We start from the raw sequence: 27,548 nt of genomic DNA, 5'->3' as shown, positions 1-27,548 counted from the left end.
GTCGGTGCTCGGACGCCGGTGTTGATTCAGAGCCCCACCTGGGCCTCAAGCATAAGAAACAAAAAAGGCAGAGGGGTCAACCTACGTCGAGGAGAACATTAAGACTTCTCCAAGGACAATGCTGATGCACGAGTTAGGCGTCCAGTTGACGTCGTCGTACTTGTCCAGGCTGACAAGGGGCGGGTGTCCATCACCCAGACTGGACTTAACAGTTTGGGCTCGGTCTAGATTGTTTGGCTACCCACAGCATGCTCGCTCGTCCTCCCCAGAAGCCGAAACGTGTCTTCCAAGTCGGAACCAGAAACATATTTTTGTCTGTGCTTGGCACCCGATTTAAAGACCCATGCCATGTACAAGCGCTGTCACAGTCCACCCTCAACTCCCAGTCCCTTCCATAGTACACAGATCCCTGAAATCCGTAGAAAATTTTTAAAAATTGACGAGCGTCTGTTTCAGAGCCAGAGAAATCGCCCCGTGTCCATCGATACATACAATGCTTCTTCGCATTCACAGGTAATCGACGTAACGTTCACCTTCCGCCTCGACGGCCCCGACCACCTCTTCGATTATCACCAACGAGCGTATCACTATAGAGTCTGCCGTGATCGTCCTCGGCCATGGGGTCATCGAATCCGTAGAGGCCATCGACGATGTTGCCACTCTGTCTCTCCGCTGCGGCATGTCTTTGCGAAGAGAACGGCTTGTAACCTCCAGGTTTGGCGTAGACCTTGATGAGCCGACCATCGGCCTAGAGAGGATGGAAAAAGAAATATTAGGCAAACGCGTTTCGACGGAGGGAAGAAAAAAAAAAAAAAAAAAAAAGGAGAAGATGGGGGACAAGGGAAAAGCCCAACAACGTACATGCTTGTTGTTGAATGTAGCAATGACCGCCTCTCCACCTTCCCTGGAAGCAAACAGCATCTCGACGACCATGATCGGGCTCGTCTTCATGATGGTGCAGCTGAGCATCTCACCGCCCACAGGCGTCATGGCGCTCTCAATATCAGCCGCGGTGGTTCCCGGCGCGAAGTTCTGCGCCATGACGGCAAAGGGCCCCGCAAGCCCCCGGATCGAGAGACCCATGCTCGCAGGCGCAGACGGAGGCACAGGCGCAGATGATTGTGCGGCGTCCTCCCTCTCCAGAGCGTTCCCAAGACGGGCAGCGCGCTGTTCGGCCCGCCTCTCGGTCCTTCTGGGCCCCGTGGGGATCTTCTTGGTGCCTTGCACGCCGACACGCGAGGCGAGACTCCTGCCGCCGCCGTTGTTGTTGTTGTTGTTGTTTACCGTCGGATGTAAGTCGTGTGTCCAGTCGCCATTGACATTTCCAGCTGGTATCGGTTTAGAGGGGCCCATGGATGTGCGCTGTACAGGAACGAAAAAGGGGAAACCCCAGTCAGCCTTGTTTCGTCGAGCTTTGGTTTTGTCATTTTCGCCACACCTTCTTGACACCGACCCTGCTAGCGAGCGAAGGCCCTGTGCCCGGTTTTGTTTTGGCAGGCGCACTTTGTCTGCGATCCTTGGAGAAGATTCTCTCGGCAAGAGCCTGGTTCTTCTTGCGTTCTCGGCCTGTGGTCGGTCGCAGGAAAAGAGAAGGGAGTCCTTGTCAGCAGATGTTTGGCAAAACAGCCGTTCGAAAGCAGCATACCCTCTTGAATGATCTTTTCGAAATCGGTGGCGACCTTGGCCATCTTGAGGGATGAAGGCGATGGCCTGTGAGGAAGGTGGGTAAGGTGTCGTGGGGGAGGATGGCGGCGGGAGATGTGTCGGATGTCTCGCAGTGACAAATGTCGTGGCTAGCGGATGGAAAATTAAGATATTCCAAAGTCCAGAAGCAAATAATGAAGTCGACGGGCGAATGTCTACGAAATATGTAGCCGTGAAAAGAACGAGCAGAGCGAATGGTGAGGAAAAGGTAGTTGAAGGCAGAAAAATGACAATGGGTTTTCCAACGACCGGCGCGTTTTGAAGTTTGTACTCTGTTGGATTGGTCCAGCGAGACGTGTCGGAGATGCAAAGGATGTGGCTTTAGGTTCAGCAGGGGTGTCTTTACAAACCGCAAACCACGGTTATAGCATGGGTCGGCAAAAGAGACGAAGCGATTTCACGAAGTAATTAACATGAACCTACGAATGTCGTTCTCCAACACGTTGATTACTAAGGTCGCGATAAGGTATATTCGTATCGTCCCCTCGCAAGAAATACCTAGGTACCTACCTAATTAATGAGTGACCCAACGTGCCACGGAAGATGATGCCCTCTGTTGTTCACCCGACAAGCTGTCTGTCCTTCCCAGGGTAGAAGAAGACCAGTCAGTACATGCGCTCTTTCGGATAGTTGACCGACGGTCCGACCACTGTGGCGCTATGGGACGTCTGTAGCTTGGATAGGAGTGCGTCTCCAATCCACCTTGCCCAGCCATTAGAGACTCGAGGATGAGCCAGGCTTCTTCACGACTTCAGCTCCGACAATCTCCATGATTCCTAGTTCCTTTATGGATGTTTCCCGAACTGGTGCGTGCGCAGTTTAGTTTGTTGGAAGAACAAGCTGGATGCGGCAACTGAGGACCTTGTCCCGCGCTCCGCTGGCCGCCGATGACCCAATGGCTACAATCCACATGGGAAACACCGTCATATAGTGGTCGAAGGGTATATACTACCGATATAAGTCGGTATTCCCGTATGTCGACCGTGCAAGCATCGTTCTAAGGGGCATCGTGGCTGATTGGGACGAGAAGTCCCCCCTCTACAGAACTTCCGTGGGTTTGTAGTAGGCATATCCAACCCCTGAACTGGACAGGCCCCAACAAGTGTCCCCCAAAACCAGTCATCTCCTCTGGAAAGGGTAACGTTGGGCCTAAGTTCGTCCAGTCTCATTCGTCCGCTGAGAACAACACTGTCGGCCATCTAGAAGCAGCAATATAAAACGAACGGTCAGCTCAAGAATCCCGAATATAAACAGAAGGACGAGGGATAACAATTCACAATAGAATCAGGAGGCCGCCTGGAGCACATGGAGGTTCCATACCACAAGGCATGCGGGTCAAAACAGCTTCCCGTTTCCAGCTCCCCGGTGATATCGACAGTCCTCGGTAAGGGAAGGCTTCTCTTCTTCTCGTGAATCCAACGCTCGTTCCGTGTCTCTCTGCTGCCGACCTACCCTTGCGCGAGCGACGTGCTGCCTTCGCTTCCACCTCGTCGCCCGATCAACGCCCGGAACGACCAAGCACGAAGGGAGCCCCGTGGCCGTCTCTTGGGTTTCTCCGGGTGAGAGGAGGGGCCCGGGCCGGGCCACTTCTTGCGGAACAGACTGTGTACCAAGGGATGGTCCATAGTCAATAGTTGAGATACTGTTGGATATGGATGACGCGAGAACCTGCACGAGAAGGCTTGAACTGCGGGCTCTCGCGTCTTGACTTAAAACTAAGGTAGCTCGCTAGGATGATATTTGTGAGTAAAGCAGCGGCTATAAAAAAAATGGGTTTGAACCTTGGCCGAAGCTCGATGTCTGTAGCTAGAAATAGGAATTCGAAAGAAAGGGTCTGAAGACGGGCGTTCATTCATTACATATTTCTCCGCATCTGATCATGACTTGACGGTTAGAATTATCTGGAATAATTTCAGTTGTGAGCGTCAAATTAGTAGATATCTAACGGGAAAGACAGACACAGATGGACTCCCAATTTACCTACTCCTTGGGTATTATTAGTGCTTAGATCGTCACATTCCCACCTCAACCTCCCCCCAAATATCACAGAAGGCCTCAAGTCGGAATCGGGACAGGTAAGCGCTACCGTGCTACCCCACCTTCAGAAACCTTGGAAGAGCAAGTCCAATGCCAGGGATAACATCACTCTGTCAGCTTTCCATGGGAGACTAACCATTTTCGTGCCTACAAAGAAGCAGAAGCAAACGATCGCTGTTGACTCGCCTAGCCACATCTACTCGCGTAAACACGCCCTTCATAGATCCTTAAGGTTAACTAACTGCGAGCGCACAAAAAGCCAAACGGTAGCTGGCCATGCTTCGTGGGGTTGGGCAAGGAACAAAATCTCAATGCCAGGCCGCTCCACTGAACCCCCGGCCCCCCGCCCCCCCCCCTTTTTTTTTCCGGCAGACTTCCAACGACTGACTTTCTCTCAAACGACTCGAGCTGCAGAAGAAGAAAAACATAAACGAGAAGAGGCAGATAACCGTCCCTGAACCTGACATGCGTAATAAAACGGTGCCTACTGCCACCCACCCCGCCCACCATCCCTCCGGAGGCTACAGCCCTGGCCTGGCTTTGAAAGTGGCCCAACTTGGCCTAGTTGCCCTTGTCATTCACTCGCCGAGCAGCGCATGCCCCCTATCTATCATGAGGGCATTCCAATCGATCATCTGATCGTCTAGGGGACCTGCAGAATTTTGTATGCCTGGACGTGGGGCGCGAAACTCTGCTCATATGAGCCGCTGTGTTGTTCCCAGTGGGAAGTCGCTTGTTTTGCTGTAACAGGTCCGGATTCTTCATTCCCCCAGTCCAGGCACCGTACGTGTCCCCAACTCATAATGCGCTGCAATACAGCAAGTATAGCCATCGGGCGAATGAAAGCCTTTTGCTCCTTCTTGCTCTGGTTCATTTCTGTACTTCCGCGTCTCGAGCCAGTATGTCGCGCCGAGGTAAGGGACGAGACGCGGGTCAGTTCAGTCCGATACTTTCGTATTAAATTCGACGACTTGAAAATTCGTCCTCGGAGTAGAGCTACGAGCTATTGCGCTTGGTGGAATCAGTGCCAAGGGTTCTGCTGACCACCCATGAAACCCTCTTCTAGAGTGCGCTCTTCCAGGTTCCGAATGAAGTCGCGATTTCCCCTGCCGCCTTGCTGTTGCGTACGGCTGCCGCGCCGGCCGGCTTGCCTGCCTGGGGTGCTTTCTATGCCGACCATGCCATCAGCCGGCGGGGGATAGTACGCTGGACTTGGCTGCAATCGGATCGGCTGGTTGGGATCGAGGTGACTGGCCACGCGCTGAATGGCCGCCGGAATACCGCTTTGTTGCTGCTCCATTGTCGATGCCCGTTGGCGTCCAGCTCGCATGCTATTCTGAGGATACAGCCCACCTTGAGGCACGTTGCCATAAGGTGCTGATGTCAGCTGCTGAGGAGGTGGCGGTTGTGGCATGACCATTTGGCCATAGTTGCCCGGTTGTTGTCCGCCGTATGGTGGTGGCTGTGCTGCGTGGCCGCTGTTCGGCGAGTACATGACGTTGCTGCCGTACACGGGGCCTCCTTGTGGAGGATGGCCGCTCTGGGGATGGTACTGGGGAGACATGGAGGCGTACGCATTCTGGGCTGCAGAGTTGGCCTGGGCCTGGGCCTGGGCCTGGGCCTGGGCCTGGGCTGCTTGAGCTCGCTGCTTACTCAACGCTTCCGCCTGCTGTTGCTGCTGCGTACCAGGAGCTAGTGACCTGTTCAGAGAACTCGACTTCAGGTTCATGGGTGGCACGAATGGGCCGGTGAACTTTTGCTGTGTAATGAACGGATGCAGTTTAGCCTGCTGCGGTGACCATCGCTCAAGTGGATTGATATTCAACAGCCCCCTGACGAAGTCGATGAACGCAATGCGATTGTTCATTTCTAAGGCCGTTAGCTTCGTCCACAATAACAGAGCCAGGGTGAGGGACTGAGTAGAGCAAGTACACACCTCTGTCAATCTCGTGTTGCTTCATGTTCTTCCTCGGCATGGGATACGTCTTGATTATCTCGGGGAGCGTGTTGGCCTGGAAATATTTCTTGCTTGGTTGCTCCTTGGTGTTATGCTCCCGCGAATACTGCTCCATGGACTTCAGGTGGTAGGTCCGCCGGCCAAACTCGTCTTGCCGCTTCTCGAAGAATTCGTTGCCCTGCTTGCCCATTTCAATCATCCAATTCGGAGGGTTCCCCAGCATTTCGACTATTCTCGACACTTGATTATATTCGGAAGAGCCGGGGAACAAAGGAAGACCGAGGAAGAGCTCAACGACAATGCACCCTAAGGACCACATGTCAATGGCAGATGAGTAGGGGAGGCCGAGTAGAACTTCGGGGGAGCGATAGAAACGCGACTGAATGTAGGTGTAGACGGTCTGTCGCTCGTCGCAGGCAGAGCCAAAGTCGATAATTTTGATGATGGGGCTCTCCAGGTTCTTGAGCAGGATGTTTTCGGGCTTCAAGTCGCAGTGGATCAACCGTGCCTTGTTGAGAAGGGCGAGGCCGTTGAGGAGCTGCTGCGCAAAGACGCGAACGAGCGTGGTGCTCAAGCCCCTAAACTGGTTCTGTTTGATTAGCTCGTAAAGGTTGACGCTCAGGAGCTCGAAAACCAAGCACAAATGCTGCCGGTGGATGAAGGTATCCTTTAGGCGGAGAAGATGGTGGTCGTCATTCTTGTCAAGTTTGGTGTTGAGCTGCAGAAATGTTGGAAAAGGAGTGAAGACGTTAGCCCATTGCGTGCACGCCAGAAACTGTGATCTCTAAAAGGGGGAAAAGAAAGGCCGAGCACAGGACAGACATACCAAGTCCAGGACAGAGACCTCCATCATGCTCTGGTTAAAGTAGGCAGTGCGGTTTTTGATGACCTTCACGGCTACCACCTCCTGCGTCTTCAAATTCTGGCATTTGACAACTTGCCCGAAGGTTCCCTGGCCCAGCACATCGAGAATGAGATATCGATTCCTAGGGGCCCCATATTAGCATGCGCGTTTCCAGACGTTGACCAAGCCAAATCGGCAGCGTACTTATGACCGGCCTCCTCTGATCCCAGGATATCGTTCACGTAGAGAATATAGTCACTATCCTCGTTATCGTAGCCATCATTCTTCACACCTTTGCTCGGCTTCGTGAGGACGCGTCGGGGATTGCGCGACGACTCGTACTTGAAATTCGGGTTGCATATCCGGTACGTGGCGGGCAGGTGAGCAGTAAGCGCTTGGAGTGGCTGCACACGATAGTCAGCGATGTGCTCAGCAGTAGGGCACGGTGCGCAAGGTAATGTCCGCGGAACAGGCGATTTGAGAGAGGGTTAACAAAAGAAAAAGAAAAGAAGAAAAAAAGGAGAATCCGGATGTGCGAGACAAAAAAAAAAAAAAAAAGGAAAACAGAACGAAAACGAGACGGAAATGGTAGAGCCTTGCTTACGCTGATGAAACCACCTTCCGGGTTAGCTCGCCGGAAAGCCGGTTGGGCATTGACTTTAGGGAGAAGTTCATTCGGGTTGCGACAGGGCTTGAATGCGGGCACAGGACCCTTGCCGGGCGGTAGAGCATGAGCGACAGGTCGGCGCGGGGACTTGGAGTCGTTGTTATAGGCACTATCGAGCAATGGAATCCCGCTGGAGGGGTGGCCGTCGTTGGGGGAGCCGCCGCCGTAAGGGCTCATAGATGCCGATTGCTGCGGTAGCTTTCCGCCCGCAAAGTACGAGTTCTGGGGGCTGTAGTCGGCCTGCCTTGTTGGCGACTGTCGTGGGAGGGCGGCGAATTGACCGTGGGGAGCGGGCTTGGGCGCGTAGGGCGACGTGGGCGATAGTGCCTCCATGGGAGAATATCGCTGGGCGGCAGTGGAGGGTTCCTGTGGAGAGTGGAGGGTCGGGATGCGACCGCTGGAGACATGAGACTGGTGATGGGGTCTCAAGGGATACTTTATGGTTGCGTACGGGTCCTGGGCATCATGCATGGCGATGTCGCCATTGCCATCGCGTACCTGGGGCGGGCCGGGCGCGGCCGATGACGCTGTAGACGACATGGGGGAACTGGGACCGGCAGCAGCGGCAACCGGGCTCGACTGGTGATTGTGGTGGTACTGCTCGTATTTGAAACCAGCGGGGGCTTGGCCGGGCAGCGGGTTTTGTTGTTGTTGCTGCTGCTGCTGATGCGATGATGAGTGTTGTTGCGGGTGCTGCTGGTGTTGGGGGTTTGGGGGGAGCTGGCCGTTGTTGTAATCGCGCGGCATTTGAGGAGCGCCATTATATCGTCGCGATGACCCGCCCGAGTCAGCGTAGCCTTGCTGCCACTGAGGATCCATGACAGGCAGACTGTCGTTGCGGACAAATCGTCCGCAGCCGGATCAGGATCCGGTAGTGGGCGAGTAGGGTGAAAGGTGGTTTTCGTACAGATCGAGTGATTGAAACGAATGAAAGTTTGCAAGAGGGTTGGTTTTGGGCGATGGTTGGGAGAAAAGAAGGGGGAGGTGGGTTAAAGGATGACAAGAGGATCGTCGGCACCAGGAAATTCGCTTCACAAGCGCCCGAGGCGGGATGTCAATGTCGGTGTTTTAGAGAGTTGGAGAGTACGAAGTTACGTACGTAAGGTAATACTACCTACCTGGTGTTAGGGACCTGGAGGGAGATCGCTGCCGTCGGACGACCCCCAAGTAATTAAGTGTACGTACTGTTCCCCCCAGCCGCAGGCGGGCTGTCTTGGCCGGATTGGTCGGATTGGCTGGATTGGGCTGGATGGCTCGGCACCTTGATCAGGTTTGTTGACCTTGTTGTTACAGGTAGCCACCACGTCAGTCAGCCAGTCAACAAAGTCACGCAGTCAGTCACCGCACAGGGCACGGCGGAATGAGGGGTTGTAGACCGGCAGACCTAATTATGTAACTCGGCTACTCACTGCTGCACTTGTTGCCTGGGACCACGACTTTGGACGCCTTCCGATAAAGCGGGCGAGCCTCGTCTTCAAGAACAATACTTCTGTGTACGGGCCGATGTGGGAGGTTGGCAAATCCTGGACCTCGAGCAAGTGCAGGTCACCACGGGGATTGGTCAAGGCTTGTGAACTTGCACTTGTGAACCTGCAGGTTTCCTGGGCCTGGTAGTCGGATGTTGAGGCTTAAAAATAAAAATAAAAAGGGTCGCCTCTCAACACCGTGAGGTGTCAATGGTAGGTACTAATAAGAATAATAGCTCCAAATCAACGTCGTTCTACTTCAGATATGGCACCGTATGGAAGGACAAGAAGCTGCTCTGAATGTGTTTCTCGGTCATTCACTTCAAATTGACAGGCTGGGTATTAAAAGTCATAAAGTCATGGGAAGAGCGCTACGCGGTAGGTATGTCCGGAATGGTACTAGCACGGATACCCAACCCGTCTCAACTCTAAGCAGGCGCCAAGCTCCCTGGTCGACAGGTCCGCGTCTGGACATCTGGTTGCGGTTAATAGGATACCATGATTGTGTGTAAGAAAACAACCATTGTTTTGTATGAATATACGGATTAGAAATATGGCTACTGAATTAAGGTATCTTAAAGCGCAGGAGAGGGTAGAAAAAGAATTCCACCCAAAGAGGCACTTGGGCATAATCACACGACATCCGCACCAGATACTCCAAACCCCCACCTAATACGAGTACTACTCCGTACATGGCGCACCAGCACGCACTGTTGCACTCAGGAACTCGTTGAATCAGCCTGCTCTGTGGAATTATTATCCGTACAGGCGGCCCTTCTTGGTGTTCATCCACAGTGAATCTTCGCAGTTCCTCTCCGTGGGGGGAAGCTACAAGCCCTGATTCAGTCATGGTTCCACTTCGTGCTCAAAGACTGATTTCTCTGATCGTTACCGATCGACCAACGCTAAACAGAGCGTTGAACAGATAAAGACCAGACAGTTGCCCAGAGATCAGGAAGAAAAAACTCTGTACTCCGTAGAACCCTGGAGGCTGCCTAGGTAATTTCCATGCTCGAGTCCTGGTTGTCGTCATCGCGGCCATCCTTTGGTGCGACCCAGGACGCCCTCCGCCACATCCAGGGTCTAACATCCACTTCGTTCAAACAGCCACTCTGATTACCCACACAATAGGTACGCCAATATAGATAAGATGAAAAAGTATGACATTCTCGTCTCACCGGTTGCCTCGCCACTCTGGGGGAACGCGTTGAAACAACGAGTAAGAAGTGGGTTTATCCGTCTTCGATATGGCGACATGGGTCGATCCAATCGCCCAGTCAGCTCTTTACCTTTGTGACGTATCTTGACTTGTCAAAACCCCAGAGCAAGATAGCAGGTTGAAACTGCGCCGAGTTTATCGACTATGGATGACAAGACTTCACGGGTCCCAACATAAGCTACCTTAGGGTAAGATGCTAGGAATATTGTATCAGGCAACGCTGGCTAAATACAGCTTCAACTGTAACAACATATCCATACGCTTATCCCTCGGACACTATGAACTCATATTGAGACCGAGAAATTTCCAAGTTGCGCGAAACAAGGGAAGAGAGCGAGTGCTCCAAGAGTTCAGGAGACAGGATAAAGCATGGGAGATTGAAGAAGAGATATGAGGTAGAAGCCAAAGTGGGGGAACAAGAGAACGCTTTCCTCATGTTCGCACCAGCTCTACCCTGTAGAGCCGCTGCAGGGACGCCCACAATACCCATGAGACAAGGTATGTAGAGAAAACAATCAAAGCTTGACACCAAGAATGAAGCAAATAGGCAGGCCGTCGAAGTCATGCAAAGAGATAGGGTTAGAAAATCTTGCGGTAGGCAATGAAAGACGAAAACAACAGGCTTCATGGAAATCACCAGGGAGGAAAGAGAGAGAAAGAGATGAGCTTGGAACAGAGATGAGAGGTACAGTGACTAAGGCAATACAACCAATAACCACGAGATGGACAGCAGAAAGCGACAGCAAGAAAAGTGACAGCGTCCTGAACAATGCACGTAGATCATACCTGTGACTGGTGTTCCAGCGTTGCCTCTGTTTTGACCCAGACTACCCACCCTCATTACGAAAAAAGTAAAGAAAAAAAAAGGAAACGAACTTTTTTTTTTTTTGGGAAGGTGGCATCAACATTGAGCCAGTCAAGGAAGAATAGAGATACCCCTTCCCATGTGCTTGATACCATCGAATATGGTTCACATTCTCCAGATCTCTTCAATCTCTGCTTCTTCCCCTGGATTGTGCGCGCGTGTTTGTGCAACCATACTTAACCATGAATTAAGGTGAAAGTTGTTCTTCTGTCTGTTGCTGTCAGAAGTGATGGCTCATCACCCCTGGTAGCCGCTATAACCGTTATTATAGGATTGGCCCTGGTTTCCCTGGGCTCCCTGGGGCCCCTGAGGTCCCTGAGACCACTGGTTACCGGGCGGCTGTTGACCGCGACCATAGCCTCCAGCACTTTGGGGACCACCGTAGCCCATCGACTGAGGACCGTAGCCAGCAGGGGATTGGGCAGCCGGGCCCCCGTAGTTCCCAGGTTGTCCGCTATATTGGCCTGCGATAATGGGGTGGTGAGCAACAAGTCGCAGCAACTGAGAACAAAGAAAATTCACGTACTGCCGTACTGCGGGAAGTACGTAGTGGGTGTACCTGGATAGGTCTGAGCTGACGCACTTTGGGGGCTGTAGCCCTGCTGCGAGGGATCGAAGGTGGCCGAGTTCGGGGTCTTGTCCTTTCCCCACTATTTGACGGTCAGGCCTGAGCTCTGGTTTCGGGGGAGAGGTCGAAGGGACGGGACGACTTACACTGCACTTCAAGGGACGGCCATTGACGTTATAGCCGTTCATTTGGCAGATGGCCATGGCAGCGGCCTCGTGACTTTCCATCTTGATAAACGCAAAGCCTCGGTCCGCCTGGAAACGAGATTCGACAACGTAGCCAAAGTTTTGAAACAGCGGCACAACATCAGGCGGGCTGGTGTAGGGAGTAAGATTGCCAACATAGCAAGTTGTCTGCCAGCTCGGGGTCTGAGCTAGGACCACCTCATAGCTGCCCATACCGTTGGCGGGGAATTGATGATGTCCGAAGGGCGTAGTTGGGGTCATTCCCATGGCCTGCATGGCATGCTGTTGGGCAATGGAGGGCTGGCCCTTCTGGTTGGCCCAGTTGCAGCGAATAGCCCGCGAGCCGAGCCACTCTCCGTCCATAGAGCTCAATGCCTTCTCGGCATCAGGCCGATCACGGAATGCGACGAATCCGTAGCCCCGGGATCGGCCAGTTTTCATATCCCACATGACGCGAGCCTCGGAGACGGTTCCAAACGCGGAGAAGGCCTGGTGCAGAAGATCGTCGTTCACCTCGTTCGAGAGATCGCCAACGAAAATATGGAAGTGGTTCGAAGTATCCTCCTTGCTCGTTGTATTCGACTGATAGGCCCAGTTGACGCGAATTTCCTGGGGGACGAATGTTAGTCCGAGTGCATGGAGACAACCGAGGAACGAGAGGAGGCGAGAGCCCCTTTGAAGATACATACCGACTGGTGAACGCGTCTCCCATTGAGGGTCTGCATGGCTCTCTCAGCTGCGCCCGGATCATCGTACTCGACAAACCCATAGTTGTATCCCCTTTGCTATACGCATGGGTCAGCATCGTGGTCTCGAATGGACGGGGGTGTAAATGGTCGCAGGTGGGCAGCTGTAGTGCTTCTCGCACGTTGCCGTCACCCTGCTCACGCATTCGCTCGCCCTCGCACAGGTTATCACTCACGTTCTTGTCAGGGATGATCTTAACGTTCTGGACATGGCCCGTGGTTTCGAAGATCTGGCGCAAAACATCCTCGGTAACGCGCTGGTCTAGGCCACCGACATACAGGGCTCGCTTGTTCGGCTCAGGCGCGGATCGACGACCGAACCCGGTTACGCTGCCGCCGGGAGACATAACATTCTCTACACCAGACATTGGCGACGTGATAGCAGTTGGGATTGGCTTGGTGTTCTGCGGGATGTGGAGGGGCGGAGGGGGCTTCTGGCCGTTCTCGTAGCCGGGAGCTCCTTGATTGGGCTGAGGAGGTGGCAGCTGAGCTGCGTTCGCGGAAGTGTCGGCCATTGGTAGTAATTTTTGCTCGGGGAGAAAAAGAGAAAACAAAAATGCGAACAAAGTTGATTCGAACTTGGAGGGCGAGACAAGGGAGTAGTCGACAGTAGGCGATACAGTGGCGGTGTAAATCTCTCTATTCTGAGTTGCAGACCGAAGGCAAGAAGAGAGGGAAATCTGCTACCCAATAGGAAAATGGACTATTCGTTGCAATGACCGAGGTCTAGTACTGCAGCTGTCGAGATTTGCTGCCCGGTCTGGCGAGAAACGGTACAAGGCGGGGTGGGTTGAAATTCGAATGGACGAGTTGTATCGGTGGGGTTGGGCGACCCTCAAGAGATGGAAGCGCGCACACGTATCGAAGTGGAGGAACGATCCAGGAGCAGTTCGTTATTCGTGAAGCGTTTGGACGTTGTAATGAATTCGAAACGCGAAACGTGAATGTTTAAACGGTCGGACAATCGTCGAGTCAATCGGCCGGCTAGTTGATGCTATTTTCAGCAGGCTGCAGGACGTGAAAAGCGTACCGAGTCCGAAGTGAGCTGTGTGCCGAAAAAGACGACGGAACACTGCGTAGACTAGGCGGGAGACGGACGCAAGACAACAAAAGCCAAAGATGTGATGAGACTCATACAGGTAAGGAAACGCAGAGAACCCGAGTTGGAGGAGGAGGAAGAGGAAAAAAAGAAAACGGACGAAAAGGAGCCCTCCTGCAAATGGTTGGACGTTGAGCCCTCCAGTGTTGCCTCTTGTTGGATCGTTGCTTGGGAGGAAGAAAAAGGAACCCCAGTGATAAACGAGAAAAAGTCTAAGGTAGGTACAGATAGATGGTAGGTGAAAGGGTGCAGTGCTTGTTGGAAGTGGGGAGAGAACGACGGGACGGAGAAAGGTGGAGAATGCTTGGCTGGTGGAGAAAGTGCCACCACAACGTCCTGTCTCTTCCTTGTTTGAGGAATAAGTATCCAACACTCGAGAATGGGGAGTACGATGGAAGAAAAAGGGACTTGGGAACGTTTTCTACTAACACCGTCAATGGCCTTGTAAGAGTACGCTACCTGAATGCAGTCTAGTCGAGATGAGCGAGAACGAGATAATCCAAGGTGCCGCTAGCGTGGGCCAATATTTCTTCAAGTCGGTACGAAGCATTCGTGCACCGTGCTTCGTACTTCGTATGATTATAGATATGATGAGCCAACCTGAAAAAGCAGACACGAAAGGCGATATGAGCTGCAGATGGCTTTTCCTCCTGTTTCTCAAGGCAACTGATTATTGACCGTAAGTAGAACTTTATGTCGAGACGGGAACTGTACTCCGTACTCGAAGTATTAAGGTCGGTACTCTATACCTTACCTGAGGTGAGGTGCCTTAGATGAAACTGGCCGGAATGAGTACCGATTAACTTCCTAGACGGTGAACCGAGAGAGATCAGCCTCCTTAAGGGGAGAGAGAATGAACACAGTACTAATTAGTAAAGAAAGCAAGAAAGGCTATGTATCGAAACAAGAAAACAAATGAGAATATACTAAGTAAGATAGGTAGAATTAAGACGTTGAAAACGGACTCGGCACCCACGCCTTACGCTCCCGAACAATATAACCTTCGATGTATTATAGCAAGGCCGAGTGAAGATGAGATGCGACAATGTCTAAGGTACCTACCTACCTTATGCAGAGTACCTTATGGAGTAGAAAACAATAAGGCTAAGGTACCTAGGTACCTAGAGTTCCTAGGTCGAGAATTTGAGGAGTTGGAATCACCAGCCTCCCTCCCACCTATCCCACTGTAGGCATATTTGCCCGAACTACCTATAAACTAAAACGACTCTAAACGAACACTAAGAACGGTAAAGGTAAAATAGGCGTCTACTATGGGGAGTAGTAAGCAGGTAGGTTGGAAGACTGCGCATCTTCGTATAAATAGGTAGTTCTGTAATAAGGTACCTAGGTAAGGTACCTAGGTAGGGCCAAGTTCAGTTACCTCGCAATTGTCCATACCTTCGTTCGCTACCTTATTACGGAGCAGTTATTACATAAGGTAGGTACCTTACGTACCTTAGAGTGGTTGGTGGCGTACGTTCTATCTTTTGTGCTTTGGACACAGTGCGGGATACCCAAAAGGGAGGCGCCCATCCAAATCGGCCGCCCATTGGTCCAAATTATCCTTGGCAATTGTTTTGGCTTCACGCCTTCCCCAGTCCCCGTCCCAGTCCCCAGGGGAGACAGAACTTTAAAGCGTCTATCCGAAAGCGATGGCCTTCATCGCTTATATTTTCTACTCCTCGTGATACTCCCATGTATTATTGCCAGAGAATCTGCATTAATCACCTTTGAAAAGTCTTAAGGAAAAAGGCGCCTTCTTGGCCCCGAGGTCTGTTCACACACACACACACACACACACACACAGAGCACCTCGCGTTCTCTCCGCGCTCAAACCCGCACCGTGCTCTGTCGGCATCGATCTTCTACTCCGTTATACGGCTATATCTCACGGGTTCTGGGAAACATTCGAGTATCTGTGTCTTCTCCGGGCCCCGAAATCACCTACTCAGTACTCGGTAGAGTGCGGTCACAGTTTGCATTCTTGGCCGTCTTCTCCAGCCTCTCCAGCCTCTCCAACCTCACCAACCTCTCCAGCCGAACAGTTGACCTTTCCACTCCTCCGGATCTATGCTCGTTGCCGAGACACCCCACCGGCATCCATCCTCTCCACACGCACGGGTCCCTCTTGCATGAGATAAACCGATATCAGAACAACCCTCTAGATAATACTTGGTTTTGCTCATAGTACCCGCCATGGCAAACAGCAACAAGCCTACTGACCCCCTGGACCAAATCCAGTTCATGCTTAACGATGTAGTGAGTCAAGCCTGCCACACCATTTGCTGCTCATCACCCGTCTTGGCCTGCTCTGACCCATGAATTCGTTCCAGATTGTGCAAATAGGGAAGGCCTTGAGAGCCACTAACCGGCAAGGTGACCGCCGAAACCTGGCTCAAGTCCAGGCCTCGGTCAAAAGCCGCGTGCCTGACACCATTGAAAACTTCCACTGGGCGTTGGACGATCTGGAAAGCGAAATCGTGAGCTGTTCCCTGGTTCCTATCTCGTCATCACGCTGTTGGTATATGTATCCCTTGTCCATGTGTTAATCTCTGCCTTAGGTAAACGCAAAAGCCGCCTTGCAGAGAGATCTTGACCGGTTGCGAGCGAAGCGCATGTCGCCAAGAGACGAACATTCCCCCGCCGAAGCTGGATCCAAGTCTTCCGTTACCATGCGTACCAACTTTTCGCAGCCGACTCCGAGTCTTCAATTAAAGCAGGAGAACCGAGACGCTTCCGGCGCTGCCCAGGCGGCCCCGCCTGCGCCGATGGCTCCCTTCCCCGACATGGGCGTCGGGACAACCCCATCTCCTGCCCGGGTAACAGATGCGGGCATCAAGCAGGAGCCCGCGCCCTCGGCGCCGCAGGCGATTATGGGCCCTATCGGTGACGCGGGGGCCAGCTCAGCGGGGGCGAAAATCGCTCTCGCTGCCCCAGAGGCACCCATGGATGATCTGCCAGGAATGTCAAGGACCACCAACGGGTCCGGCGGGGGCTCCGGAGCCGAGTTCAATTTCACAGACATGACGTTCGATCTCGCCCCTTCGAGCAATGAACCGCCAAATTCATCGACATCGCAGAATCTCAACATGGACACGCCGCGCTTCGGCACTGCGGACGACATGCTTTCTCTCGATCAGTTTCTCGCTCCGAATACCGGTACGGCTAGCCAGCCGGCGACAAGCAGGAACAATGCTGGCAACAATGCAACGGTCGCCGCCGCAGCCTCTGCGGCTCAGAAGCCCCAGGAATTAACGAAGAGCACGGCTAGAGCAGCCGCCGCTGGTACGGGCGTAGGCGTAGGCGTAGGCGAGGGTGATAAGTCCAACCTTGACAGTACTGCCATGGACCTTGACATTGATGTGGGAGGTGGCGCGGACGGCAGCAACTTTGACGACATGTTCTTCGGAAACTCTAACGTGGAGGATGAGATTCAGTTCGACGATGCATTCTTCGGCATATCATCGACATAGGTAGGATGCGAACTGGAATGACTGGGGCTGTAAGGCAGGGGCTGTAAGGCAGGGGCAATCAGTGGGGGAGGAGTACCACTGCTCACGCAGCCACCAAAGGGGAATGTACAATCTGAATGCTGGCTAATATCAATAAGGTACCTTGCATACTCCGTACGGACAACGACAGGGAGCTGGGTGTCTCTCTTGTCGCCTTCGTCTCCGTTTCGCCCCTCCCACCTACGCCAAAGCAGACACTTCTTGCCAATTCTAGCCGGAAAAGCTTCTTTCTACGGGGCCCTGCGTCACGTTGAAAATACTGCCAAGCAATTCTTTAAAAGCCCTGTTCCGCCATGCGTTCCAGTCCCGGTCCAGAGCAGCCCACGTCTCGTCATAATCTATCTGGCCGTCCCGGACATAATACGACCCCTGAACCGCCCACAGCGCCCAGTCGGCGTCGTTGTTCTCCAGCCAGCTGACGAAGCACGTCAGATAGGCGTAGTGCGACTCCGACAATCCAGCCTCCTCTCCCCCCTGCATATTGACGCCGAACTCAGACATCCACAGAGGGCCCGTATACGGACGGTCCTGCTCGAGGACGAAGCCATACAGCAAGCCGTACTGCATGAGTTGAATGTCGCAGTTGCGGCCGATATCCGGAGTCGTGACCGTGAAGGGATATTCGTGGGCCTCCCAGACCGTTTTCCCTCTCCACCGCGAATCGTCAAAGGGCTCCACGTGCAAGGGTGTCAAGTCGGTCGCAGAGTGCAGACCGCCCATGACGACGAGGAGGCGCGGGTTCGCGGCGTGGACGGCGGCGGCTCCCCGGGAGATGAAATCGCGCCAGTCGGCGGCGGAGAAGGGGATCTGCGACCAGGTGGCGCGGAGCTCGTTGCGCAGACCCAGGGCCACGACGCCTTCGTGATCGCTGGCCCACCGGGCGACGGATTCGAGGCCGGCGATCCAAGCGTCCGTGCCGAAGTAGCGGCTGTTCAGGGCAGAGTAGAAGCGGGCTTCCTTCCACCAGCCGTTGCCGTCGATGAGGTTGCAGCACTGACATTGGGTGAGGGATAAGTTGGGTCATGCGCACGCAACAATACTCAGTTCATCCCGAGAAGAGGCGCGAGGGATGGTTCCATCACCTACCCAGCTGGCGCGCGAAACGTGGTTATCCAAAACGGTCATGACGTCGCGCTCCCACAGGGCGTCAATCACGCGAGAAAAGACGCCGCGCTGCGTCGCATTCGCAAGGAAGGGGTTGTGGGTGACAGCCTGCGAATATATCGGCATGAAGTCCTCGACGGCGATACTGGCGGCTGCTGCCCCTCGGCGGAAGGACTCCTCGGCCGAGATATCCGGGTTCAGGGCATGGTCGATGGAGAAAGTGAGGCGGACGCAGTTGAACCCTTCGTCGCGGATCCAGTCGGCAACGTACTCGAGGGGCTTCTTATGCAGGCCTTCGGGCAGGTTGACCTCCATGTGGCCCGCCCAGTTGATGCAGCGGAGCTTGACGCGTTTGCCTGCGGCGTCGACGATCCAACGGCTGGAGGTGGAAAGGGGCAGAAGTGGTCGTTCCGCCTGGACTAGGCTGAGGAGCCAGGCCAGGATGCCAAGGTAGAGGATGATGGCGCTCATCATGATGCAGATTGAGAAGTCAAGTCAACGCGAAACATCGAGGCGGCATGGTCGTCTTCTGGGCCATCCTCTGATGAATTGTGGATAGGAGGCAGATTATGTACCATTTTTCTAGTTATACACAGGACTTCATCCATCAGTATAGATGCAACATCTACCGATCATTCCCATTATCAAGAGACATCGTGTATTCTTGGGCAGGCCGTGTAGTGAGACGAGTAGACATACCTTCCATGGCGAGAACCCCCCCTTGACCTGGTTGGGGCAGATGACATTTATAGTTCACCACCCTCTCCCAGGTTCAGGAGGTGTAAAGGGGGATGGATGGTGGGAGCGGGGGTTGACAAGGGGGGATGTTAAACATCCAACCATCGAAGCCTCAAGAGTTCCCCGTGGTCGAAAAAGACGACGATGCATCCACCGCAATACCTCGTAGTATTACAAGACAAAGAATCAAGTACACGTGCGAGATTAAATCAGATAAGGTACGTATTGTAGGTATCGCGTTCAAACCGATTCATAACGCTCAAAAGTCTGGTAGGTACCTTAGGTAGGTAGTTAGGTACCTTACCCAGTAACTAGATCAGTACCTCAAAAGTCCAAGTCCTCCGTCGCAAAAGCCCTTATCGCACCGAGCGGCTCATTTTTATTTCCAACAAATATCGCTAGTCGTATGTAATCGTATGTCGTCGTCGTCATCGTCGTGTGATGGTCGTTGTCATATCGTAAATGAAATCCAGGTACGTGCGCCTGATCCACCTGGACACACTGCCCCAAGGCTGAGCAAGGCTCCTGCTTTCGCCATGTGATCAATCATAAGCGTACAGGCCGTGCCTCGCTCGATTGTGCGCATAGATCCAACGCCTCCCCTCAGCGCCACTCAAGCCCCGAGCTATAGGACTTGCAGGCACCCCACGTTTCTTGACTCGGGGGGTAAGCCCCACCCCGCCGCCCCCAAAAAACGGCTGTCACACAGCAGGTGTCGAGTTGTTTCCTGCGGCAGCCCGAGCTTCGAGTTCGCGCCTCTTGGCAAGAAGGCTTTTGAAGGCACCCAGACAATGGACCAGCGATTCCTCGTCGGGGGCGCAGAACCGGTAGCTCTTTTCTTCCGTGATGAGTTGCAGGCAGTTGATCTTGGTCCTGCTGATGGGGTCGACGTCCACGACGTCCACGATGCTCGACATGGGCCTGATAAACTGCGCCGTGTACTCCGACTCGTCCTTGTACAGGATGAAATTCCGAGGCCGCAACACCGCCCACTGTCGTTTCCACTGCCTTACACCGCCCTTGTTCCGCAGGAGCCACAGCCAGCCGTGCCAGATGACGCGGTCCGGGTCATGTTCGGTATGCAGGCCGCTCGCTTGACTTGAATTTCGCTGGCCCAGCATCGGTTTGCTCGTTGAACTGGCGCCGAGTGTGCCAGATCCCGAACCCGAGCCTGAGCCTGAGCCTGTCGCTGGATGCTGCACTGCGAGATCTTCTATCGACATTCCCCGCATGCGATGGACATCTGTGTCCGACAGGTCGGAGTGTGATCCTAGTTCGTTACCAGAATAGCCCGCCGTTTCCAGCATCGTTGGCGGCCTGCGTAACTCCCCGGGTGCGAGTTGAGAAGTTTGAAGATCGAAAGGCTCCGGGGAGCTGGAAAAAAATCTTTCCCGCGATGCCACAACCGTCGGGTTTCCGGCGCCAGGTATTGGGGGTAAATATGACGAGTGCTGTCCGGTAGGGCTGGCTAGAAGGAGCTCCTCTTCTTCCTCGTCGATGCGGGCGTGGCCCCTTATTAGTTCGACCCAGTCGTGGGCGTCGTCTTCATTGTTCGCTTGGAAATGATAGTTTCTCGCTGGAGAGAAGCACCCGAATACATGTTTTCTCCTATGCTTCGGATCTTTGAGTAACGCGACCGCCGTGAGATCAGACAGGTTGATTTTGTGCCTCAATTTGTCCTCCTTTTCTGTTTTGTAGATGAATAGTGCATTCGGTCGTAGGACTAGGTAGACGGGTTTCCAAGCCTAGCACAGGGCACAGGGTTGCCGGTGTTAGTCAATACGGGGGGTCACAGTCGCAGGGGTGAATCGGGCGGAAGAGCCGGGAAACGGGGAGCTAACCTTGGTCTTCTGCGTACGCTTTTGAACGTGGCCGCTTTTCACCACACGATCCGACTCGAAGCTCCCGTTCTGATTGACGGGCGAGGTGTAGGTATCCCGTGCGACCCTTTGCCGAAGGCGGTTGTGCTTGGGATCGCATCTAAGGGTTGTGGGCGGTGGTATGGTAATGGCAGGGCTTTGCTCCGGTAGCACAGGGAGCACCTGGGCTTGCGGAGACATGGCGCAAAGTCACTGAAAGAGAAAGAGAAAGGGGCCGGTGAACGAGGTATGCGAACAGTCCACGTCAAGCGCACCTGTGTCCGAGTATCTGTAGTGAAAACACGGGAGGTTGGGGGAGGTCGGGTGATGGTGCTGAGGCGACGTAGCGTAGGACGAGTTCCAAGCTGTCGGGCTCGTAGCTGTGTACAAGAAGACGATGGTGCAGGTTTATCGCGAATTATTCTTGCGCAAGAGGCGAGGGATCGTAGAGGAGAAACAAAGTATGTATGAATGAAAAGGGAATCGAGTATCCGTAGTGTGAGGGCAGGCAGGCCTAGGCGTGTTCCTGTCGTTCGATCGTTGACTGCGAGTTTACGGGGCAAGTGGGAGAGCCGGAGGGCTAAGCTTTTTGGCGAGGGTGGATCGATGCAAATATGACCAAAAGGTTTGAGACAAAAGAGCCGAGGGCGCAAAGCATGCTGCGGGTCACGGTCGAGAAGGCCGTCGGCTACGGATTGGCAACTAATTAGTTGGCTTGGTCAAGAGAGCGTTTGCATAACTCGTCTGTGTACGAAGTACGGTACGGATGGATGGCGTTAGTCTGAGCTGAGTGTACGGTACGGGTACATAATAAGGAGCACAGAAGCGTCCGTTTCATTGAAACAGCATCCTTGGCGAACGGTTGGGGTTGCAGAGGGGAGAGAAGTGTTGGGGTGGTTTGGATGGTCGCAAATGATAGGACTGGGGCGTTAAAACTTTATTATTACTCTGTACGAAGTACTTCGTACCTTTTAGTTCCAACTTCCGGGTCTTGTTTTCTGGCGCACTGCCGGAGACCCTGTATCAAGCAGGGGGTTGGTTGGGTGGGGCGTGATTGGCGATGGGGTGCCTGGCGCATATCGAAACAGTGTGAGCCACGAAGAGTCACACATGCAAGGTAAGTATGGTGATATGGGATTGGGCCAAATCCGAGTTCGACGTCACGCATTGGCTGGGGTCAAAAAAAACAGTGTCTTAACACTGTACATTTGCGCATGAGGTATTGCCTCGTAAGCTGAGGGTTCTGAGACGACGTGCGCGACAACTACCTACAGGTAACAACTAACACCATCCAAGGTTGGTTCACCTGGCCCTGGTCAAAGGTGAAAGATGAATACGAAGCTTTAACCGCCCTGCACTTGGTTATGTACGAAATACCTGGGTAACGAAAGTCTGTCTCCACTAAATCATGGAATTGTCCAGTCCATACGCCACTTCCCCGAATAACTTATCCGTAAGTTGCAACGCACCTGCACCTGAAATCACATTTCGTTTCGATGGCCATCTGACGCGGGGAATCCGCTGCACGCCCACCCCGTTTCCTAAAACTTGGGAACTCTTTGGCACTTTCGAGGTAGGACTTTTGCTGCATCGATGGGAAGGACAACATCGCGATTCCTCTTCCTCTTCTGTATCTCTGCTCTTGGGATAGCTCGCTCTCATACTACAGGTAACCACCTCACCTCACATCATCTCCGGCTGTTACCTCGGAAGCCCGAACGCTCTTGTCTTACAGAGTAAGGTAGCCTTGGGTCGCCTCGCTGTAGCACCCAAACACACACATAGCTTTTGTCGCTTGGCCTCTGGCAGACATTCTGGTCTTCGTACTCAATACCTCGAGCCAGCCTTAGCCTTAGCCTTACCCTTCGATACCATTTCACTCGAGAAGCTCAGTATCATTTCTCTTTTCTCCCCCTTCCGTTCATCATAAATCATGACAAACAATGCCCCTCCGGATATCAAGAACCTCCTCCAACGGCTCCAGACAGAGCTGGCCGAGACCGCCTACTCTTTTGACACTGCCCATCCCCTGAGCGGGGGAACCGCCAACTTCATCTACCGCGCTGCACTGGCCACCCCACTACCGGACGGTACGAAGGACGTTGTCATCAAACATGGCGAGGCATTCTTAGCCTCTAATGGCGACTTTGAGTTGTCCAAGTCCCGCTGTGTGCGTCCGACGACATCCTTCGCGCTCGAGTAGAAAGTCCCAAGACTGACCGAAAATATGTACCCGGGGAGAAACAGCTTGCCGAAGAACGGTCTTTACGCGCTCTAGCCCAGTGCCCTCCCGTCACTAGCCCGCTCTTTTCCATTCGGGCGCCCAGGTTGCTCTACTTTGATCAGGAGACATGTACCCAGGTGCAGGAGTACCAACAGAGCGCCGTCGCCCTCAAGACCTTCATCCTCAAGAATTACCCGAGTCCTACTCCCGAGGCGCTCAGAGCCTCTTATGTCGCACTGGGGCGTGACTTGGGCCGCTGGCTACGCTTCTTCCACAATTGGGGCAGTGCTCCAGAGCAGAAGGACCTCCGAGATGTCGCGGCGGGGAACAGCGAGATGCAGGGCCTCAAGCACTGGGTCAATTATGTACGCCTCGCGCAGACGATTGACCATTTCCCGGAAATCCTAGGCGGATGCGCGCAGCTGTTTGGCGACATTGCCAAGGTAACGCAGGACGAGCTGCGGGACGAAAGTAAGCTGCGGGTCATCCATGGCGATTTCTGGCCGGGCAAGTATGTTGTTCATCGTGCCGTATCTTGTAGCGTCTTCCCTGCCACGCAATCGGATTTTCGCTGAACAGCACTTTGTCGCAGTATTCTTCTTCGAGACGAGCCCCTGGGGTCGGGAGAGATGCCCGTATTCGTCGTCGACTGGGAACTGTGCCAACTCGCTGTGGCACCTCTTGACGTCGGAAGATGGTGGCAGAGCTGTTCGAGTTTGTCCTCTTCAAAGGTGTCGATGCGGGCGCTTGGGTGATTCAGGGGTTGGTCGAAGGGTATGGCACGGTAGATGCCGACTTCGCCTTCCGGACGGCGTTGCACGTCGGGACGCACCTCGTTGTTTTTGGTAGCACTGTACCCGACTGGGGGACACCCGGACAGGTCGAGAGAGCGGTGCGGGAAGGGAGGGATGTGATCGTGAAGGCGTGGGACAGAGATCGTCAGTGGTTCGAGGAGCATCCTACACTACGAGTTTTATTCAAGTTTACGTGAAAGGGTCAAGGGTAAAGGGTGTCTACGCGGACGTATGGGGCTTGGATGAGGTGTTTTCATGAGCCCATTGAACCTTTAAATTATTGTGAAATTTTTCATCGCTACTATGTCGAGGGTACGAATGTCTCTTCTCCCTTGGGCCCTTGGGCCCTTGGGTATTGTGTTGTTGGTGGGTTGGTGGGTTGGTTATTTGCGAGTTCTCTTCATATGTCTGCTCTGACTCAACCATCAACCAGTACTTGGAGTGACAAATATATTCGTGGTTCAAATGAATAAACCCAAGTAGCTAACATGTACATGTACTCTTCTTTTCAATTCCTAGCTTCCATGATATACACTAATTGTCGCCACTCCTCGCATCGCTTGCCAAATTTCTTTTCACCAACAGGGCCCTGGAGAACTAAACGTCTTTAAGAAAGGAGAATCTAATCGGTTCAACTTTAACTCTTAAGCGATAATAAATGGAAAATGAGTGACGGCGAACTACCATGCGCCAGCCCACCTTGCCGAAGATGCAAGTCCTATCCCGCCACGCTCAAAGTGAGACTTGAGCCGGTCTGCGAGTGAGCCTTTAATTCCTCTTCCTTTTCCTCTTCGCGCTTTGAATCGCAAGTCTGACCCGTCAGCCCAGATCATGCTATGGCCAATACATTACCCAAAAAGTTGTTAAGCGCATGGTCACGGCGCTTAAGGAGGTTCGCGCTGCCGCAGGCATCGACAGGCCTCAGGCCCCTCCACCCCCGCGCTACCTCGTCGCCCTCTCGTTCGGCGCTTCGTCCACGGGTCTCCTCCACATCTTGCATGAGAACCTGCGGAGTCTCAGAGAGCGCAATCCGCGAGTCGCGTATGATTTGACGGCCATTCACATCGATACCGACCTCTCAGACCATGGCGACGCGGCCGAGCCGCCAGACACCCCCGCTTCCCGCCTTCTGCGTACCTACCAGTCCCGCTTCCCCCTCGCTTCCCTCGAGATCGTGCCCCTTACCGCCATATTGGACGCGCCGACTATGGACTGGTCCGCTATGCCCCCGCGGGATTCGAGTTTGCCCCCCGCCGCCCAGGTGCGGAAGCTCCTACAAGCCCTTCCGTCCGTGACGTCCCGCGTCGACGTGCTGCGCATCTTCGTGCGGCATCTCCTCCTCGCAACGGCCGTGGAGAAAAACTGCGACGCCTTGATGTTGGGGTCTACGACCACGGCGCTGGCGGAACTCACCCTCGGTGCGGCGGCCAAGGGGAGAGGCCTGGCCGTCCCATGGCTGGTCGCGGACGGACCTTTCCCTTTCCCCGTTCCTGTTGCCGCTGCCGCTGCCCCTCTGCCATCAGACGCCGCCCCTGGAGGGGTAGTGGAAGAAATTGCAGCAGCAGGCGTGGCGAACCTGAACACGGGAAATACCCGCAGCACCAACAACGAGGGGCGGACTGTTCCCGTATACTACCCCCTTCGAGACGTATTCCGACGCGAGCTACTCGCGTATAACGGCATGAAAGAGGTGGCGCTGACGGACCTTGTCGTGGAAGGGGAGAGCTCCGCCACCGCCACCGTCGTCTCGCACAAGGAACTTAGCATCGAGGCTGTCATGGCGCGGTATTTCGCCGAGGTGGAGGAGAACCAATCCAACGTCATTGCCAACGTGGTCCGCACGACCGAGAAGCTCATGAAGGTGAGAGGCGACCAGTCGTGTAGTGTCTGCGGCATGACACTGGACGAGCAAGGCGATGCGAGGTGGAAAGGGGAAATCGGAGAGATTGGTGAGAATGGCGAGTCGCATGAAAGAATATCACAAGAGACTTCGACCTCGGCTCGGAAGCTATGTTATGGATGTGAAAGATCCATCCGGGGATAGCTAGTCGAACATATTTGACTTCTTTGAAGGCTTCACACCCCGCTGACATTCCCCGGCCACCTCGTGTAGCGCACTTCCGGGTCCCCTTTTCGACTTGACTTCGGCCGTACCATGCCATGCCATGCTCTGCTATATAATATTGTATCCACGCGAACTCCGCCCATATATGCAAGGTAGTATCATTTACAAAACTGGGGATCGCGCCCCCCCCCCCCCAGCATTTCAAACTGTGCCAAACAAGATCATAGGCTTTCCAAGTACTCCTGAGACAACACTCTCTTTTCCACTAACCTCACGAACAAGTTGGTCTGTTCTGCCAAACTGAGGGTCAGGATGGTGTGTGGTAGGATACGGGTGAGGTGAGGGATGAAGCCCTTGTAGATGGCGAGGAAGCCCTCGGTCCGAATTGTCTTGAACAAGCAGTCAAAGACACCTTTATAAAGGCCTCCGTTCTGGTTGTAAAGACGAGACATGATGGTATCTTGAGGATCATGTTAGCCACAAAAAGAAAAGTATCACCTGGATACAGTGCAGCTCCCCAGCACGGGGGAAAAGCGGTGTAAAAAGTAAGAAGAAGAAAAGAAAAAGGAGGTGACAACTCACCAGGTGGATGCATAACGCAACAGACAACAAATCCACTCACGGCACTGCTGCTTAGGTGCAGTGCCGGGCCCTCTTCCATGCCAAAGTGCTTGACCAATCTCCTCTTGGCGAAGAAATAGGTGGGTAGCTGGACTGAGCTACCGAAGCCAGTCCTGATCATAGCAGCACTCACGCCACGGTACAGTCCCCTAACGCCCTCCGTCCGGTATATGGACGTGAAGCCGTGCACAGCATTCCTGTACTCGTGTTGCGTGCCCACGGGCAAGAAGGGAGAATAGCTCTGGAGTCGTGTCTTGACAAGGAAGAAGGGACTGCCCGCAGCAGCACCGATAATACCGGAAGCAGCACCGCAAAACATGTTGACGCCGAGGCTCTGTACACGGTTGTCTTGGAAAACGAGAGTCGTCAGGGCGTTTCGCATGGGTTCGTAGAAGCCCAGGCGGCAGCCGTTGAGCAGGATCTGGTAGATGTAGGCGCTTCCTATACCGCGGTATATCCCCCGAACGCCTTCATGGCGCACAATCACAGACACGCCCTGAAAGGGGCCTCGGTACTTGTGGGGTTGGTGGCCTTTGTCTTGGAGTTCGCCCTGAAGTTGCATGCTGAACCGATGCGCCAAAGGTTAGCAAGATATGACGGCGAATCGAGGAAAAACCACGAGGGCATGACAATGGAGCTGCCGTACCGGATCTTGACCGTCTCAAAGGGATGGGTGGCCGTGACCGCACCACAGGCGGCAATGCCACCAGCTATGAACGCGCTGCCGTCATGATTAGCTCTGCTGACCTGGAGTTGACTAGCGGTAGGGGCAAGCGCAGTAGGACCCAGCGTACCCTGCTGTAGTGGCCATGATTGCCAATAGTTCGGCTCAGTCGAGAGACACGAGTAACAGGGAAGATGTCGAGTCTTCCCAACGGCAACGTGGGGGGGTTATGGACAACTAAGGGCTGGCCAGTTTTGGCGTTGACACCCAAAGAGTCAAACACCGGTACCGAGCGCGAAGGAGAGTGTCTTCTGATCTAGCCTGTGAAATTCCAGAACGGTAGTTAGAGGCGCAGGTCCATGAAGTCAAGGATGGGTCGTTTTGCTTTCGTACTACGCACTGTCGGTCTTGGCAGGACAGAGGGGTGTTGTCGGTAAATTTTACCGTGCCCTTCGAGCATTGACTCCGAGTCGGCGCCTGGGTATTTTATTTTTTGATTCGCTTTTGGCGTGATGAACGGGAGCCGCGGATAGCCTTTGCCGGCCTCGGAGCACGGAACCAAGGGTCCACCGACTGGTACATAGGTATGTACATTTTGCTGGGACTTCTA

At 53.8% G+C, this 27,548-nt stretch overlaps 9 protein-coding genes across 9 annotated transcripts; 3 read left to right on the top strand and 6 right to left on the bottom strand.

Annotated features, from left to right (window-relative positions):
- Positions 1-422: 422 nt before the first annotated feature.
- On the bottom strand, positions 423-1,999 carry SODALDRAFT_23873 (hypothetical protein). Its single transcript, XM_028607367.1, has 4 exons — positions 1,646-1,999; positions 1,439-1,566; positions 866-1,362; positions 423-748 (listed from the first exon to the last, which is right to left on the bottom strand). The coding sequence occupies exons 1-4, from the start codon at positions 1,686-1,688 to the stop codon at positions 508-510; spliced, it is 909 nt and encodes a 302-aa protein (XP_028470596.1). The 5' UTR covers positions 1,689-1,999; the 3' UTR covers positions 423-507.
- A 2,763-nt stretch (positions 2,000-4,762) lies between these two features.
- On the bottom strand, positions 4,763-8,028 carry SODALDRAFT_266648 (dual specificity protein kinase YAK1; the record flags this gene model as incomplete). Its single annotated transcript, XM_028607501.1, has 5 exons — positions 4,763-5,610; positions 5,678-6,416; positions 6,525-6,684; positions 6,747-6,946; positions 7,147-8,028. 5 exons carry the CDS (start codon positions 8,026-8,028, stop codon positions 4,763-4,765), a joined length of 2,829 nt encoding a protein of 942 aa, XP_028470595.1.
- A 2,968-nt stretch (positions 8,029-10,996) lies between these two features.
- On the bottom strand, positions 10,997-12,773 carry SODALDRAFT_269686 (nucleolysin TIA-1; the record flags this gene model as incomplete). Its single annotated transcript, XM_028607677.1, has 5 exons — positions 10,997-11,223; positions 11,286-11,409; positions 11,474-12,121; positions 12,202-12,297; positions 12,435-12,773. The coding sequence occupies 5 exons, from the start codon at positions 12,771-12,773 to the stop codon at positions 10,997-10,999; spliced, it is 1,434 nt and encodes a 477-aa protein (XP_028470594.1).
- A 2,780-nt stretch (positions 12,774-15,553) lies between these two features.
- On the top strand, positions 15,554-16,830 carry SODALDRAFT_319390 (hypothetical protein; the record flags this gene model as incomplete). Its single annotated transcript, XM_028609450.1, has 3 exons — positions 15,554-15,616; positions 15,691-15,837; positions 15,919-16,830. 3 exons carry the CDS (start codon positions 15,554-15,556, stop codon positions 16,828-16,830), a joined length of 1,122 nt encoding a protein of 373 aa, XP_028470593.1.
- Positions 16,831-17,079: 249 nt separating this feature from the next.
- SODALDRAFT_336392 (cellulase) lies at positions 17,080-18,447 on the bottom strand (the record flags this gene model as incomplete). The annotated part of the gene is made up of 2 exons (XM_028612590.1): positions 17,080-17,862; positions 17,956-18,447. The coding sequence occupies 2 exons, from the start codon at positions 18,445-18,447 to the stop codon at positions 17,080-17,082; spliced, it is 1,275 nt and encodes a 424-aa protein (XP_028470592.1).
- Positions 18,448-19,412: 965 nt separating this feature from the next.
- SODALDRAFT_336391 (PH-domain-containing protein) lies at positions 19,413-20,771 on the bottom strand (the record flags this gene model as incomplete). Its single annotated transcript, XM_028612589.1, has 2 exons — positions 19,413-20,456; positions 20,553-20,771. The coding sequence occupies 2 exons, from the start codon at positions 20,769-20,771 to the stop codon at positions 19,413-19,415; spliced, it is 1,263 nt and encodes a 420-aa protein (XP_028470591.1).
- Positions 20,772-22,503: 1,732 nt separating this feature from the next.
- Positions 22,504-23,785, top strand: SODALDRAFT_375045 (phosphotransferase enzyme family protein; the record flags this gene model as incomplete). Its single annotated transcript, XM_028614725.1, has 4 exons — positions 22,504-22,740; positions 22,818-23,305; positions 23,387-23,465; positions 23,489-23,785. 4 exons carry the CDS (start codon positions 22,504-22,506, stop codon positions 23,783-23,785), a joined length of 1,101 nt encoding a protein of 366 aa, XP_028470590.1.
- Positions 23,786-24,134: 349 nt separating this feature from the next.
- On the top strand, positions 24,135-25,832 carry SODALDRAFT_326938 (hypothetical protein). The gene is made up of 2 exons (XM_028610305.1): positions 24,135-24,348; positions 24,417-25,832. The coding sequence occupies exons 1-2, from the start codon at positions 24,254-24,256 to the stop codon at positions 25,630-25,632; spliced, it is 1,311 nt and encodes a 436-aa protein (XP_028470589.1). The 5' UTR covers positions 24,135-24,253; the 3' UTR covers positions 25,633-25,832.
- Positions 25,583-27,351, bottom strand: SODALDRAFT_326937 (mitochondrial oxaloacetate transporter). Its single transcript, XM_028610304.1, has 4 exons — positions 27,069-27,351; positions 26,921-26,995; positions 26,236-26,837; positions 25,583-26,113 (listed from the first exon to the last, which is right to left on the bottom strand). The coding sequence occupies exons 1-4, from the start codon at positions 27,083-27,085 to the stop codon at positions 25,875-25,877; spliced, it is 933 nt and encodes a 310-aa protein (XP_028470588.1). The 5' UTR covers positions 27,086-27,351; the 3' UTR covers positions 25,583-25,874.
- Between the last annotated feature and the right edge of the window lie 197 nt (positions 27,352-27,548).

The sequence above is a fragment of the Sodiomyces alkalinus genome, assembly GCF_003711515.1.
Source record: "Sodiomyces alkalinus F11 unplaced genomic scaffold SODALscaffold_1, whole genome shotgun sequence".
Classification (NCBI taxonomy): Eukaryota; Fungi; Ascomycota; class Sordariomycetes; order Glomerellales; family Plectosphaerellaceae; genus Sodiomyces; species Sodiomyces alkalinus.
The sequence above is the reverse complement of the archived record's forward strand: the minus strand, read 5'-3'. Positions and strand labels throughout refer to the sequence as shown.

Bases quoted from the DNA above. Each gene is read 5' to 3' on its own strand.
- SODALDRAFT_23873 (XM_028607367.1), bottom strand. From the start codon at position 1,688: ATGGCCAAGGTCGCCACCGATTTCGAAAAGATCATTCAAGAGG. The intron at 1,363-1,438 runs GTGTGGCGAAAA...GTTCCTGTACAG, and splicing joins GCAGGGTCGGTGTCAAGAAG to CGCACATCCATGGGCCCCTC. The intron at 749-865 runs GCATGTACGTTG...CATCCTCTCTAG, and splicing joins ATTGCTACATTCAACAACAA to GCCGATGGTCGGCTCATCAA.
- SODALDRAFT_326938 (XM_028610305.1), top strand. From the start codon at position 24,254: ATGAGTGACGGCGAACTACCATGCGCCAGCCCACCTTGCCGAAGATGC. The intron at 24,349-24,416 runs GTGAGCCTTTAA...CCGTCAGCCCAG, and splicing joins AGACTTGAGCCGGTCTGCGA to ATCATGCTATGGCCAATACA.
- SODALDRAFT_326937 (XM_028610304.1), bottom strand. The intron at 26,838-26,920 runs GTACGGCAGCTC...GCATCGGTTCAG, and splicing joins TTTGAGACGGTCAAGATCCG to CATGCAACTTCAGGGCGAAC. The intron at 26,114-26,235 runs GTGAGTTGTCAC...ATGATCCTCAAG, and splicing joins TTGCGTTATGCATCCACCTG to ATACCATCATGTCTCGTCTT.